General features: G+C 41.9%; 1 protein-coding gene across 6 annotated transcripts in view; it reads left to right on the forward strand.

Moving 5' to 3' along the window:
* Window positions 1-13,667, forward strand: part of map3k5 (mitogen-activated protein kinase kinase kinase 5) — a 55,637-nt gene that overhangs the window by 24,465 nt on the left and 17,505 nt on the right. For 5 of the 6 annotated variants that reach the window (XM_086060948.1, XM_086060950.1, XM_086060949.1 and 2 more), the window contains 8 exons: window positions 3,972-4,111; window positions 5,006-5,029; window positions 7,145-7,338; window positions 7,830-7,998; window positions 8,998-9,104; window positions 10,835-11,005; window positions 12,020-12,132; window positions 13,207-13,366. In XM_086060948.1, coding sequence (XP_085917074.1) covers window positions 3,989-4,111; window positions 5,006-5,029; window positions 7,145-7,338; window positions 7,830-7,998; window positions 8,998-9,104; window positions 10,835-11,005; window positions 12,020-12,132; window positions 13,207-13,366 — 1,061 coding nt within the window. In that variant the 5' untranslated portion in view covers window positions 3,972-3,988. Of the gene's footprint in view, window positions 1-2,568; window positions 2,852-3,971; window positions 4,112-5,005; window positions 5,030-7,144; window positions 7,339-7,829; window positions 7,999-8,997; window positions 9,105-10,834; window positions 11,006-12,019; window positions 12,133-13,206; window positions 13,367-13,667 lie in introns of those variants that run through there. The other variant, XM_086060951.1, reaches the window with a different exon arrangement.

Here is a 13,667-nt window from a genome sequence, read left to right on the forward strand (position 1 = left end):
ATCGATCCCCCCTAAGCGCTGCTTAGAAAAGGCAGGGGGGGGGGGGGGGGGCAAGTAGCCAGCGGCTTGCAGAAACGGCGTTGAGCGAAACTCCTGAGTCATGATCAGCTCAGCGACTGGCATGGATGGATACTCGACTTAAGAATTCAGGATGAAAGTGCATTTTAAAGATATAAATCTTCACAGTTGTTGCCGGTCATCTGAAAACTGCCATCCTGTTCTCACTACTCCTTCCCTCTCCTTGGAACCAGGGCGAAGCAAGTTGGCATCAAAAAAAAAATCAAGGGGACTTGAGGTTTATTAAAAAAAAAAAAAAAAAAAAAATTAGGCGACTGGTAGACTGGCCGCATTTCCTGCATCATATGATTTACTGTCGTTTTGTTTTGCACATGAAAGGAAGCATTTGTCTTTCATGTGTGGGGGGGGGGGGCACCGCGTCTGAATGTCTAAATAAGCATTGTCTCCCTCCGAGGTCCATACTACAGTTTTCAGTGCAAAATGAATAGGTAATCATTTTTACAATCATGATTAAAAATATACATTTACCCAATAATTTCAAATGTCGATCATTTCCGACTGACTAAATATCTTAGCATCTCACGCTTCAAGTGCTTGATGTGCAGGAAAGTTCACATTTTAAATAAATATCGCAGACGATCCGGTTGATTGATTTAATTAATCGTAGCGGTCTTAAGTGTGATCGCGATTGAAATGGAATGAATTGCGCAGCTCTAGTTATTGCCACGTTAATGCTAAAGTAACAGTTGTTGACGGTTTTAAAACCGACGATGCTAATTTCTGCATATGTTAGCATCCATTTATCCATTTTCTGAACCGCTTTGTCCTCACAAGGGTCGCGGGGGTTGCTGGAGCCTATCCCAGCTGGCTTCGGGCAGTAGGCGGGGCACACAGAGACGACCAACCATTCAGACTCATAATCACACCTATGGACAATTTGGAGCATTCAATAAACTTGCCATGCATGTCTTTGGAATGTGGGAGGAAACCGGAGTACCCGGAGAAAACCCACGCTGATGATGAAAATGATGCGTCCTGTTTTTGGCACGATTAGGGTAGGCACTCTCCAATGGGTTTTTCGTCAAAACTTAACGGTATGTTGACACATTCCATGTGCTGAATCCCGGCGCGAGATCTCCAGTCACACAATTCGTGTCCTTAAGCGCAAGTCACAATGGCCTCTGTTCTTCGCAATAGTCAAGCACCGATGCAAATACTTTTGCTCATATTTAGGTCAAATTCTTTAGTCTGGTTTCGAAGTTAGCTCGGGTCTTACTCTACTGCTGCTTTTACACCCAGACGAGGCGACGGTGGTCGAGAGCGCCACCACGCCACACCTATTACTTCTACTCTTGGAAATTTGGCAGAGAACTTAAAACGTTCTTTATTTTTTATTTTTTTCCCCCTTTGCAAATAAAACTCCTTTTTTTTTTGAGTGTGGGAAACAATTTCCAGTGGAGCACGGAGACAGTAAATCCTCTGTGTATTCAGGGTGGGACCAACTCCAGCGCAGTCTTCCCGCAGCTCTCACACTGACATTCACCTCTTTTCCCCCCAGTAAGCCTTTCAGACTAAAACCGTCGGCAGCAAATGACTGATGGCTCAATCTTTTACAGCGGTTCTCCCGGCAGTCTCCATGGTTACAACATCTTCTGCTGTTGATTATAATGTACTTCCGTCGAGCCCTGGCAAACTGCAGGCCCACACAACCGACCCACCTGAGTAAACGCCGTCGACTTTACTGTTGCTTTTGTAGTTTTGTAGTATCCATACCTTATTTAAATATCACTGTTTTTTCCCTTTTGTCCTTCCTCATGTTTTCTTTTAATTTCTTTTATCTTCCCGTTTTGTCTCCCTCTGTTGCGCGTCGTTTTTTTTTTTGTCTGGGTTGTGATTGCGAAGAAACATTCTTTGCATGTTTTTACATAATCGGTCGATGGATGGATGTGTCCAAAATATCCAGTTAATTTGCATTTTTTTTTTTTTTTGCTACTGCTCGGCCCATTCTCAGTTGCAAGTATAATCAACAACGGCCTCTTGTGCCAATTCCGATCGTATCGTCGATCACGTCCGCACTTCAACTGGAATCGCCGACGTAGCCGCTGCATTGTATACTGAGGAGTTAGTCAACATCACAGTCACTGAATTTAGCACCTCTGGAGGCGTACGATCCCACTGAGCCACTCCTGGGAAAGGAAAAAAAAACATCTCCAGCAGGAGAGGCTTTGCTGCGCTGTTGAAAGCCGAAAAATATTGAATTATTTTTGCCTGCTCTGTTTTGAGCAAGAGGCGAGAAAATGTGTTTTGGGTAGACATCAGATATGGAGTATTTCCTTTGCGCCTATTTATCTCATCTTAACATCGATTTTTGTGACTTGTTCAAGTGGCAGTGAGGACACCCGAGGCGAACACGTTGTAATCCGGTGCTTTTGCGTCTTGTTTTAATGTCTGACAGGGCGGCTCAAGTTACCCCCGCTTTCTTCTCCTACGCAGCTCTCTATTCATACCAGCAGCGTTCAGATGCTTTTGTTACATTGTTAAAATATCACAAAGTCATCTGATTACAGAATGTTCCGATTCTGTGCTGCTAAACGTGCGCACAAGCTTTTCATCTGCACGGACCCGTTCTTTTGTTCTCAAACGTTCACAATTGCACCTTTTTTACACAAAATGACATCCTGTTGTGGGAAAAATAACAAAGATCCGTGGACAGAAATGCATCATAGAACTGGACGTAACAAGTGGCTGCGCAACAGAGTGGCTTGACGAGTGCTCGTACTCGCTTCGCCTTTGCCCGTTTCCACGTCACAATGACGAAGATGGCTGCCTGATGGTGAGAATGCTGACTGCTCGCCTGGAACACAAAACATCTCTTTGATGCGCTGCATTGACTGCACACAGCAAGTCGATTTTGTAGACGTGATTATTCTATCGAGTGTTCCATCGATTCAACAAATATTAGCTTGAGCATATGTTTACAAAGCCGTATCTGTTTAGTTCAAAAGAACTTACTTTAACCTCCAACGATGTGCCCGTAAAGAACAAATGATATTTTTTTCTCTTTGTTACCATTTTAAATCCCATCCACCTTGCTACTAGCCTCACGCTAGCTAGCGCTACGCTAGATTGTATCTCAGGGGCTGGCGTTAAAAGATTGAAAACTCCCTTTTTTGTGTGTTGCTAGCATGGCGTTAGCCGGCCAAATATCTTGACGACAAAGTTACGATGCGCTCTGACTCGGAATGGCAAAATTCTGATTGGACATTTGTTTTTCCACGGCCGTACTCGGAAATGCGGCCTGTTCAAACTGTTAACCTCACTTTCAAGGCTGGGAACTCTCCCACCCCTTCACCAGCAGCTTTAGTTCCTGCTGTCTTGACTGACACTTTGGTAATATTTGCTCGCCTGACCTATTGACCCAGCACATAGGAATCCAGCTGGAGGGAATGTAGCACTGGGTGTATTTGTGTTCATTTACAACATTAAACAGATGGTTGATTGAAGAGTCTCTGTTAGCCGTTAGCGTTAGCGTTAGCGTTAGCGTTAGCGTTAGCGTTAGCGTGCGTTGCGCTCCCCTGACACCAGAATCAATAGTTAACAAAAAAACCTGCTGAATCCCCAACTTCCAACGTATTTAGCTATCTTGTTCCCGCTGAGAATTTCTAGCCATATAAAACTAGATAATAGATATGCAGCGGGAACTTCAAAGGTCAAACATAATATGTCAACAAGACGCTATTCCCATAGGAACGAATGGGAACAGAAACTTTTTGTTCCGGGGTCAAACGGTCGCCACCATCATCTGAATAGTCTTTTATTAACTGGACAAACAGTGTGTGCTAAATAGCGTTTCAATGTTGTAAGCTGACAGTAAAAAAAAAGGAAGGAACCGCTGGCTCTCAACTGATGCCACTGCGTAATAAATAAAGCAGTAGCGACTTGTCTCTTATCAGACATCGCCGTCGTGGAGATGACGGACGCTTTCCGCCAACCGTCACTCTTCTACCACCTGGGCGTCCGAGAGAGCTTCAGCATGGCCAACAACATCATCCTCTACTGCGACACCAATTCCGAGTCGCTCCAATCTCTGCAGGTACGCTCTCGTCGCCGTTTTTTTTTTTTCACACCTGCTTGGTGTGATTAAAGGGCTCTATTTGGGGCGCGTCAAAGGTGGGTCAGCACGGGATAAACAGACTAATGTGTTTTTGTTCCAGCAACACATAAATGCACCATTAAATTGATGGAAGCAGATTAATTTTGGAAATATTTTAGAAAGGAAGTACACACTGACTCATTTGGGGTTTTTTTTGCCGAAAGGTCGCCAGACTTCGTTGCACTAAATAACCACAATACATTTTGTTAACACATTGATTTATTTATTTTTTGTAGTTTCAGTTCTCTGTATTTAGTCTGGATACTTCAATAACCTCCTACTGTCCCACATCACCAAAACACGATTTTCTCCTTCTTTGTGGACTTTTAAGGGCTGCTTTTTCAGTCATCTTTTTTTTCCCGGTAATGTTCCAAAATATGAAGAGGCTATTGTGTTTTCAAATAAAATCTTTTTTTTAGCCTCGTTGTAGAAGCAAGCAATATACAGTATTTGATTTAAGAGGCTTGGAGAACATCAAGCTCTCATGCCCGATAAGTGAACAAGACCTAGCAAAGCATTTTCTGAACATTGGGGTCCATGCATTTATTTATTTTTTTGGCCCTAAAAAAGTTCTTATTGATGATAATTGAGTATCCATCTGCACTTTGCTTATAATCACATTTTAAATACGGTAGTCCCAATACAATTTATTTTTATTTTTTTTGTAAAATGTCATTGTCCTCTTCTTTTTTCTTTTGGGAGTACCCATAATGCATTTCCCATCATGTAGTGTCTTTGGAAGACAATAAAAAGATGGCACATTTTTTATCCCCTAATGCAAATAAAATGGTTCTGTTTGAATGTCTCAATGTATTTCTTTCTGTCTTCCACCAGGAAATAATTTGCCAGAAGAACACTGTAAGTCATCTTTATTTTTCCCCACCTATCACAAACACACAAAGAGCATAATATCAATATAAAAATGTTTCCAAACAAATATCAGCATAGCGTGTAACAGTTCCTCTCGTACTTTTGTTTTATAAAATGTTATTGAGAACAATGACAACCAAAATACAGATGAGTTGCCAATGTGCCGCAGCAGGACTTACTTGATTTTAATTTTTTAGAATTTCCTTTTCCTGAAACACTGATTGAAGTTTCGATTTCAATTCAATAAATGAACCGCGTTGCATCCAAGCAGCCCGAGCTTTTGTTTCACATGACATCGAGGCACGCGATCCTCTCGATGGCGCGAATCTCACGCGCGGCTAAATATAGCGCGGGGGGCCTTGGAATCCTGTGTCGGCGGAATTTGAAAGGCCGCCGTCTCTGCCGAGACAATGATGTCATGGATCCCCGACGCATTCCCGTGCGTCCGCGGTACATCGGCCGATGCCTTTCATTGCTTGGTGGCCACGCCTTCCTTTTCACTTCCTTCACAGACAAACAATAGCATATTCAAAATGTCAGGAAAACACGCCCCGCCTTCCCCTGCGCGCGCTCTTGCGCTTGCGTTTACAACAAATGTTGGACATTCTGCAGGGCGTCCACTTTAGAAAGTCTTTGCATGCTTCTGAGGACGAATAGATGTGCTGCCACTTTTATCTTGATTTTTTTCCCTGTCTGTAAACACACCACATGTGCTTGATAGTGCTTTATTTATTCAGCAGGGTCGCGCTACTAGGTTGCCGGCTAGGGAGAAGTTAAAACAAATAGAAGACACTGCCTACTTTCCGGTGAAACTGTCCTCGTGTCTAGACTGAGCGCTAGAATGGGGCAGCACACAAACGCACCAAATTATTTTCTTATCGTCAGGTGAGCAGCAAGAACAGTTGCTAACTGTTGCGTATAACTTTTTTGGAGGCAAGTTCCTCCAAGTTGGCGCGGACTTCTCCACCCCTGGCCTGCTTATTGCAGCTTATAAACGCTGGATTGTATGCGGAGGCCTGAGTCCGAGCGTCACTTCATTTCCTTAAAAGTGTCCTAAAGTGGGTAATTAGCTGCTACGTCCTCCAGGTGTGGCCCCTTTTTCAAAGGGTCACATTTGTTGCTCATCTGGAACGTTAGTCGCAAGTGTCTATAAAAAGGATTATTGCAAGTTACACGATGTCCGGTTTTTTTATTATAAAACTTATTCTATGGGAAATCAATGTTGGACTTGGTTAAAAATATATATCATCTAATCTAAACACAGTATTCTGATTAATACTATATTAATAAGAATTAAGCAGTAAAATCTACTAGTTTTTATGCATCACAGGGGGGGGCGGCCATTTTGCCACTTCCGAACGTCCCATGACCAAAGCTGAGCCGTGATTGGTCATTACTTGAGCCCTGAGCAACTATGAGATCATTTTCAGCCGACAATACAGTAAGTGGCAAAATGGTCGCCCCCTGAGATGGATAAAAAAAAAAAACGGGCGGATTTTGCTGCTTAATTCATATTTCATAAACAAAAGAAGGACAATAAAGAACAACAACTCAGGACTCTATTGTGAAAGCCAGGTAATAACATTACTATATTAACATACTTTTTACTTATTGGCCACTCCTCCTCGCTGACATACGACATATTATACCGTAATTCATTTCTGGTTCTGTTTAGCGTGTAGCAACGTTGCTTATTCGCCGCCGCGTCGGCGATGATGACTTGACTTTGGAGTGACTGTCCTGATGCGTTTCAGCCGCAGCAGTCGCCGGTTGAAGCTCGTTGCTAGCTAACTGGCGCGGCGGTACCCACGGCAGGGGTGACGTTAGCAGCCTAGCGAAGATTTTTGAAACATCCCATGGCCGTGGATCCTCAGTTTTGCGTTTTTTAATGAGGCGTAAAATGCTCATTTTAAAAATCGCTTATTTTGAGCCTTGAGCAAAATGTCAAATAGTTGAATGCGTTACATAAATTGGGAAACATCATAGGCGGGGGAGTAGATACAGCACAGTAGTTACAGTCATGATAAACCTTTAGTGAGTAACGGAACGTCCAGTAACGTCACGACTTTAGTTCCACAGCGCTGTTTTGTCCTGTGCCGACAGACTTGCGCAGCCAACTACACCTTCATCCCGTACATGGTGACGCCGCACAACAAAGTGTACTGCTGCGAGGGCAGCCTGATGAAAGGCCTCACCGAACTGATGCAGCCAAATTTTGAGATGCTGCTGGGTCCCATTTGTATGCCCCTCCTGGACCGCTTCATCCAGCTCCTCAAGGTGTCGCAGGCCAGCTCGCAGTAAGTATCGCAAAAAGAGGCTGCCATGTTGTTGTTGTTGTTGTTGGGTTTTTTTTGCCCCATATTCCGTGCAAGCCGTTCTTGTTGATGTCGCTGTGACGACAGCTGTGAAATTGAAGCATTCAAGCGTCCCTGTTATGTGAGCTTTAGCAGCCGGGCCAAACAGAAACTATCAAGGTCATCTTGACCCTGGAGTTTCAGGTGAAGCACTGAATTGAGAATCTTGAGAATGAAAATGGAGGGGGGGGGGGAAGCTGTTCTTTTGAACAGGAAGTTCTTAACAGGCAACATGAACTCACTTTTACAATGAACACATCCCATGATGCTTGAAAAAAAATCGAAAAGAAGAAATCAAAATAAAAAAATAGATTTGTATCACCGAAAACTGATCTACCACTTTAATGATTGATGACACGACTAAGCATTATCATGTAACACCTTGATGCATATCAAATTCCACCCCCCCCCCCCCACCCGCCCCCTTCTCACAGCCAGTATTTTCGTGAAACGATTCTGAGCGAGATCCGGAATGCTCGGGAGTTCTACACCGGACCCGAGCTGGCCGCGGAGCTTGGCCGAATACAGCAGCGGCTCGACAACGTGGAGTGCCTCTCGGTGGACATCGTCATCAACCTGCTCCTGACGTATAGAGACATTCAGGTAATTGTCACAAATAAACAACAAATATTTGCCGAGTCAGCATTTTTCATACATTTTTGCCTCTTGCATTAGTTTTTTTTTTTAGGGGTGTCAAAATGAGTGTATTAATTTTGAGTTCATTTAACGCCACTAAAAAATTTAAATGCGCGATTAATGACCGGCCCTTACTTTGAAAGCCCCTTAAAATTATTAACAGTAATATATATATATTTTTTTTTTTCCTTTTTTTTTCTTTCTCTCTTTTTTTCCTCTTTTTTCTTTTTTTTTATAAAGAGCTCAGTATTGTTCATTCGGAAATGTCATCATCATTGCTCTTTATATATATATTTTTTGTTTATTTATTTTTTTAAATATATATATATATATTTTTTTTTCTTTTTTTTTTTTTTTTTTGTATGTGGGTGAGAATGTGTATGTGCGTGCGTGCGTGCGTGTATTTGTTAGCTCACCAAAAACCTATTAGAAAAAATCCCATATATATATATATATATATAATATTTTTTTTTAATAATGCATATATATAGTTGTGGAGACTGGGGTCAAGTTGTATTTAATCATCTTAAAAATGTGCAGAATTTCACAAGTTACTTCATGTTAACGATTAGATGGCTCTTAATATGAAAAGAAAAATGCACTGAGCTGTCACCAATGTCTTACAAATGTAATATGCCATCTAGTGGCAGAAAATGACCAACACAAATCAATATAACACTTTTTTTTTTTACCTTTGCGTCTGCATTGCAATGCCACTTACTTCTCAGCTCCTCGTGCTGCACGCTCGGCCTCATAAATAACTCATGGGGACGCGAGCGTCAATTTTGCACTGAATTATTAAGCACGCTTTTGGCTATAGTCAACGTAGAAAGAAGCAGCAAAAACATGATATGGGTCGCACACTTGTTCAAAAATGTTGCTCGCGGTGAAACGGACGATGTCTTCATTGTCCTTGGATGCCAAGTGGCTCATAAGTGTGATTGTGTTTATTTATTTGTTGTGTAGGACTACGAGTCAGTGGTGAAGCTGGTGGAGACTCTGGAGAAGCTGCCCACCTTTGACCTTGTGGCGCATCCACATGTGAAGTTCCACTATGCCTTTGCACTGAATAGGTGAGTTAGCAAAAGTGTGCGCTATGTGGACAAACAGCCTTTGGGCCACCTGGTTTAACTTCACTTAATTTGTAACGTTTTTGGGGGGTGGGGGGGGGGGGTGGGGGGTCTGACTGTGCGCTTCATTTCCTCCCTTCCTTAAACTGTCAGCAAAATAATGTGCAAGTGAAAGCAGCTGCACTCGTACTCATTTGCATGACGCAAACAAACCGGAAGCCACTGTAAATTGTAAAAGTACTGTATATAGAATGATGTCGTTATTTGAAAACTATATTGAAGATTCTGGTGTAAGGTTTTTGTAATTGTCTTATTATTAGCCACATATGCATATCTATTGAAAAAGACAAATGGGATTTGAGCCACCCCACCCCACTCGTGACTCGCTGCACCCTGTGGTTGTTGTGCTTCACAATTTGGCAGCACTTGAGCACTATTTCCGCAGGGTGCCAAGACAAACCGTGTTTTGGCTCTTAGCGACTTGCCCTTTTGCAAGGAAGTGATGTTTTGAATGATAGCAAGCTCAGAGCAGAACATTGGAGAGATACTGCGTCTACTGTTTTCATTTCAAATTCCAGACGGTGATAAATGCAAAATGCAACCGCAGTATTGAGATGAATCTCCGAGGTACTGAGATCATACACACACACACACACACAAATCGAGTCATTTTCAAGTTAATGGAATTGATGAGAGTCGTTTGAATAGGTTTTCGCTCTCTCTCTCTATCTATCTGCAAATGAACAACATGAAACAGAGACATGTTCACTGATCTGTGACCGTTTAGCACAGATGCTAACCTTAACACAACATGAGCGGTGTCCGGGGTTTGTTCATCTATCTATATATATATATATATATATATATAGTCTGGCCTGTTGCGCCGTATATAATCCAATATACGGCTATAGTTAGCTGTGGTGGGACTTAAAATAGCATGATAGGGACCCTTTAAATATTTTTTATATGTAAAAAAAATGTTGATAATTTATCACACATATTTTTACTTAAATTTGAAAATGTATTTGAATGCTACATGATATGCCACGATTTGTATTTATTTATTTATTTTATATTTAACACCAAGATTTAGACAGGACTAGAGAGGGGAGGGCTTGACCAATAAATAGGGGTTCTGAAAATGTATAAATATATTTCAGAATGTCAAATAAAATACTAGCATGGCGACATATTTCTGAGGGGGCTTTAGCACTGCCTAGCTCCGTTGTCGTGCCGTCCCTGGAGAGACTTTTTTTTTCTTTAGATTCTTCCGTTTTTCTGTACGTGGCTGTCAGTGGAAAACGGGTGATTATTCCTGTTCTCGACCTCTAAAGCAGTGATCCAAAAGTGAACATGTTTTGAGTGTAATTTGAGTTCATATCCTCACAGTTAGCAGTGTACTGTTCTATTTTAATATGAACAAATAATAATTATACGGAGCTGCCAATTGTTGCTTGGGGAGATAATTGCGATCTACTGTGTTTGACAAAGTGCCGTATTCTTCTGCCGGTGGCTCAGATGACGCAACATGTTGGATGCTAGTGGGAGGGTCAAATATTAGCTCCAAGCTAACGTCTTGAGGCTAACCCTGATCGCTGCTCTTCATGCAGAATTTCTATTAAGTTGCCAGCTCTGATGATAATAATAGCAAAAATGCAAATTATTGTTTGAAAGTAACAGCTTAGGCTAGCACTTCATGCTGTTGTGCTTTTGTTTTGTTTTTACGCGCACAGGCGGAACCAGCCAGGCGACAGACAGAAAGCCCTGGACATCATGCTGCCCCTAGTGGAGGCCGAGGAGCAGGTGGCCTCGGACATCTACTGCTTGGTGGGGCGGATCTACAAGGACATGTTCCTGGAATCGCATTTTGCAGACACTCAAAGCAGAGACAGCGGCACACACTGGTGAGTGAGACAACAAGTGTGTGTGTGTGTGTGTGTGTGTGTGTGACATTTCATCATTGGACAGTGACGCAATTATGCAGAATTGAGCACATTGTAAGATTTGGGAACGTTGTTGAGACAATGCAAGTCTCATTGAAAGAATTAGGGGCCAACTGAATGATTTCATATTTATTTGTTTCATTACTTTACATTTGTTTAATGCATAGCAGATTGGCGTCACTTGACATCGGAAAAAAAATCCGACATAGGCATTAAATCGGAATTGAGCACTTAAGCCAGTTTTTAGAGAAATTGTTGTAGCCTAAATCATTTGATTGTTGGGTATTTTTTTTTTAAAAATGCGTTTAACGCTTCAGGCCCAAGTAAGTTCTGGTTTTATTTTTGCTAATTCTAAATGATGGCGGAAGCTAAATGCTTATTTATTATTCTTGCAGCTTCCTTTTTGTAATTCTTCCTCTTTTTTTTTTTCACCTCCACAATTGCCGCATGAAAGTTTTTATTAGCTTAAAATGTGTTATCCGCTTAGCTCCCGAGAAGTGCATCCGATGTTTGTGTCGTTTGAACAATGAATCGCGGTGTGGTGGGGGGAATAATTGCAAAGCATTTTGCACAAGCTGACGTGAGCGAACTCTGCAGTCGAGCGATTGAATAAAACAACATGAAATTGTTGATTGCTGTTGAGTGCAAATTGCTTTCAGGTTCTCATATCACTTGACAAATTACGGCGAGTCCCATCTGGCTGTTATTGGCCCGTCGCAACCCAGCAGCGGCTCCTAATAACCTTCATTCCCTCAGATGCGCATTATTACTCATTAGAAAAATGCTGCTGTCGTTTTGTGGCCCCCCGACTCAATATGGCTGTAATTGCGATTTCTAACTTGAAGTGTTTTCACCGAGCTGCAGGGAGCCGTGCGAAGTCATCTGTTATTTCACATCGATGATGCCTGAGCATTTAGATGACGCATTTGTTGGACGAAACATGTTTATTAAAGTTATTTGTCCTCGTCCGTTGAGGTTTAAAATGGGCTTTGAGTCGGAGCCGACGCTGCACTCTGGGATCAACTACGCTGTTCTGCTCCTGGCGGCTGGACATCAGTTTGAAACTTCTTTCGAGCTTCGCAAAGTCGGTGAGTAGAATTTGTCTTATTTGTGTGGTTTCGGTCTTACTAACTTACAAATTTATTTGACAATTTCAGAACTCTTATTTCATAAAAAGTAATATTTGAAAAAAAAAAAAAAGCAATAAAGCTTGTCATTTTTTCCATGATCGTTCCAAAAAAAGAAAAAGAAAGAAATAACCCGTGATATTTTAATATCCCAATGGACTTAAGTGTATCTTTCAAATAAGTATTTACTGCCACCATTTTAGTTAGCATGCTAAAGAAGGTGGCGGTATTGCACCAAAAGTATTTCCCAACCGCCAAAAGATAGTAGAAGAAGGTAGTCATGGCGACAAACGTATTGCTAGCTTAGCATGCCACAACATGGATTTACTATTCACAACACCAAAAGGCACATTAACCGACCATAAAAGTTCTACTTTTGGTTATTCCAGCTACGGGAAGCCATTTTAAACTAAAAAGAAAATTGCCAGTCGGAGCTCTAATTTTAATATTTCGCACCCGAGTATAAGTCACAGCACCAGTCCATCCAACTGTTAAAAAAAGCGTGATTGTCCTCTGAAAAATATGGTAATATAATTTTTCTTTACATTGTTTTTATTTTCTAATTGGATGAGAGAAATTGTGTCATTTTCCTGCCTCGTGATGAAAGATGCATGATCTTTTAATTTTATTTCATTTTAACGTGCTCCTGTAAAAGAAATAATGATTTGATTTTTTTTTTTTTTTTTTACATTACCTAGAAAATCTGATGCTCACCAAACTGATACTCTTGTTTATTTCGAGGCTGTGCTTTACTTTCATTGCTGTGATCCGCCTCGCTTTTTAAGTGAAGCACAAACGGCCGTCATGGCTGGAAAGCTTTAGGAGGCGCTCAGGAATGCAAAGAATCAGCCCCGCAACTCCAAAATGATATTGGCCTTCCTAAAAACCTGCGTATGATTTCCCCTTTAATCACACTTTTTTTTGTTTTGACGCCGCATTCCAACCAATCTGCAAATTTGACCTGCCATAAGAAGCATTACGTCGTAAACCTAACACGTCCCTCAGCATTGCCGCTATGACATCATCCTGTTGCAGGCGTGAAGCTGAGCAGCCTGCTGGGTAAAAAGGGCAGCTTGGACAAGTTGCAGAGTTACTGGGACGTGGGCTTCTTCCTGGGCGCCAGCATCCTGGCCTGCGACAACACCAGGGTCATCCAGGCCTCCGAGAAGCTCTTCAAACTCAAAGCACCCATCTGGTGAGGAGACGCACACACACACACACACACGCACACACAAAACAAAAAAAAGAAGTTTTGGCCTCCATCCATCTCCAGCAGGTGTCTGTGATCTGAAATGTGCTCCGCGTTCATTTCAAAGAGCTTACTAGCCATCTGCGGCCCGTGTGTGAGCATTTGGCTAATTTAGCACGGAGGAACCAAGTCGATTTCAAATCTGTGGGGAAACTCTGACCCACCTCTTTCTTAAAGTTAAAAAAATACCCACCTAAGTGTGGCAAAAATTCATTATCCGCATTTTTGTTTACACATATGCAAAACG

This window comes from Leptonotus elevatus, chromosome 18 (assembly GCF_054856555.1).
Source record: "Leptonotus elevatus isolate MCC_2025b chromosome 18, RoL_Lele_1.0, whole genome shotgun sequence".
NCBI lineage: Eukaryota > Metazoa > Chordata > Actinopteri > Syngnathiformes > Syngnathidae > Leptonotus > Leptonotus elevatus.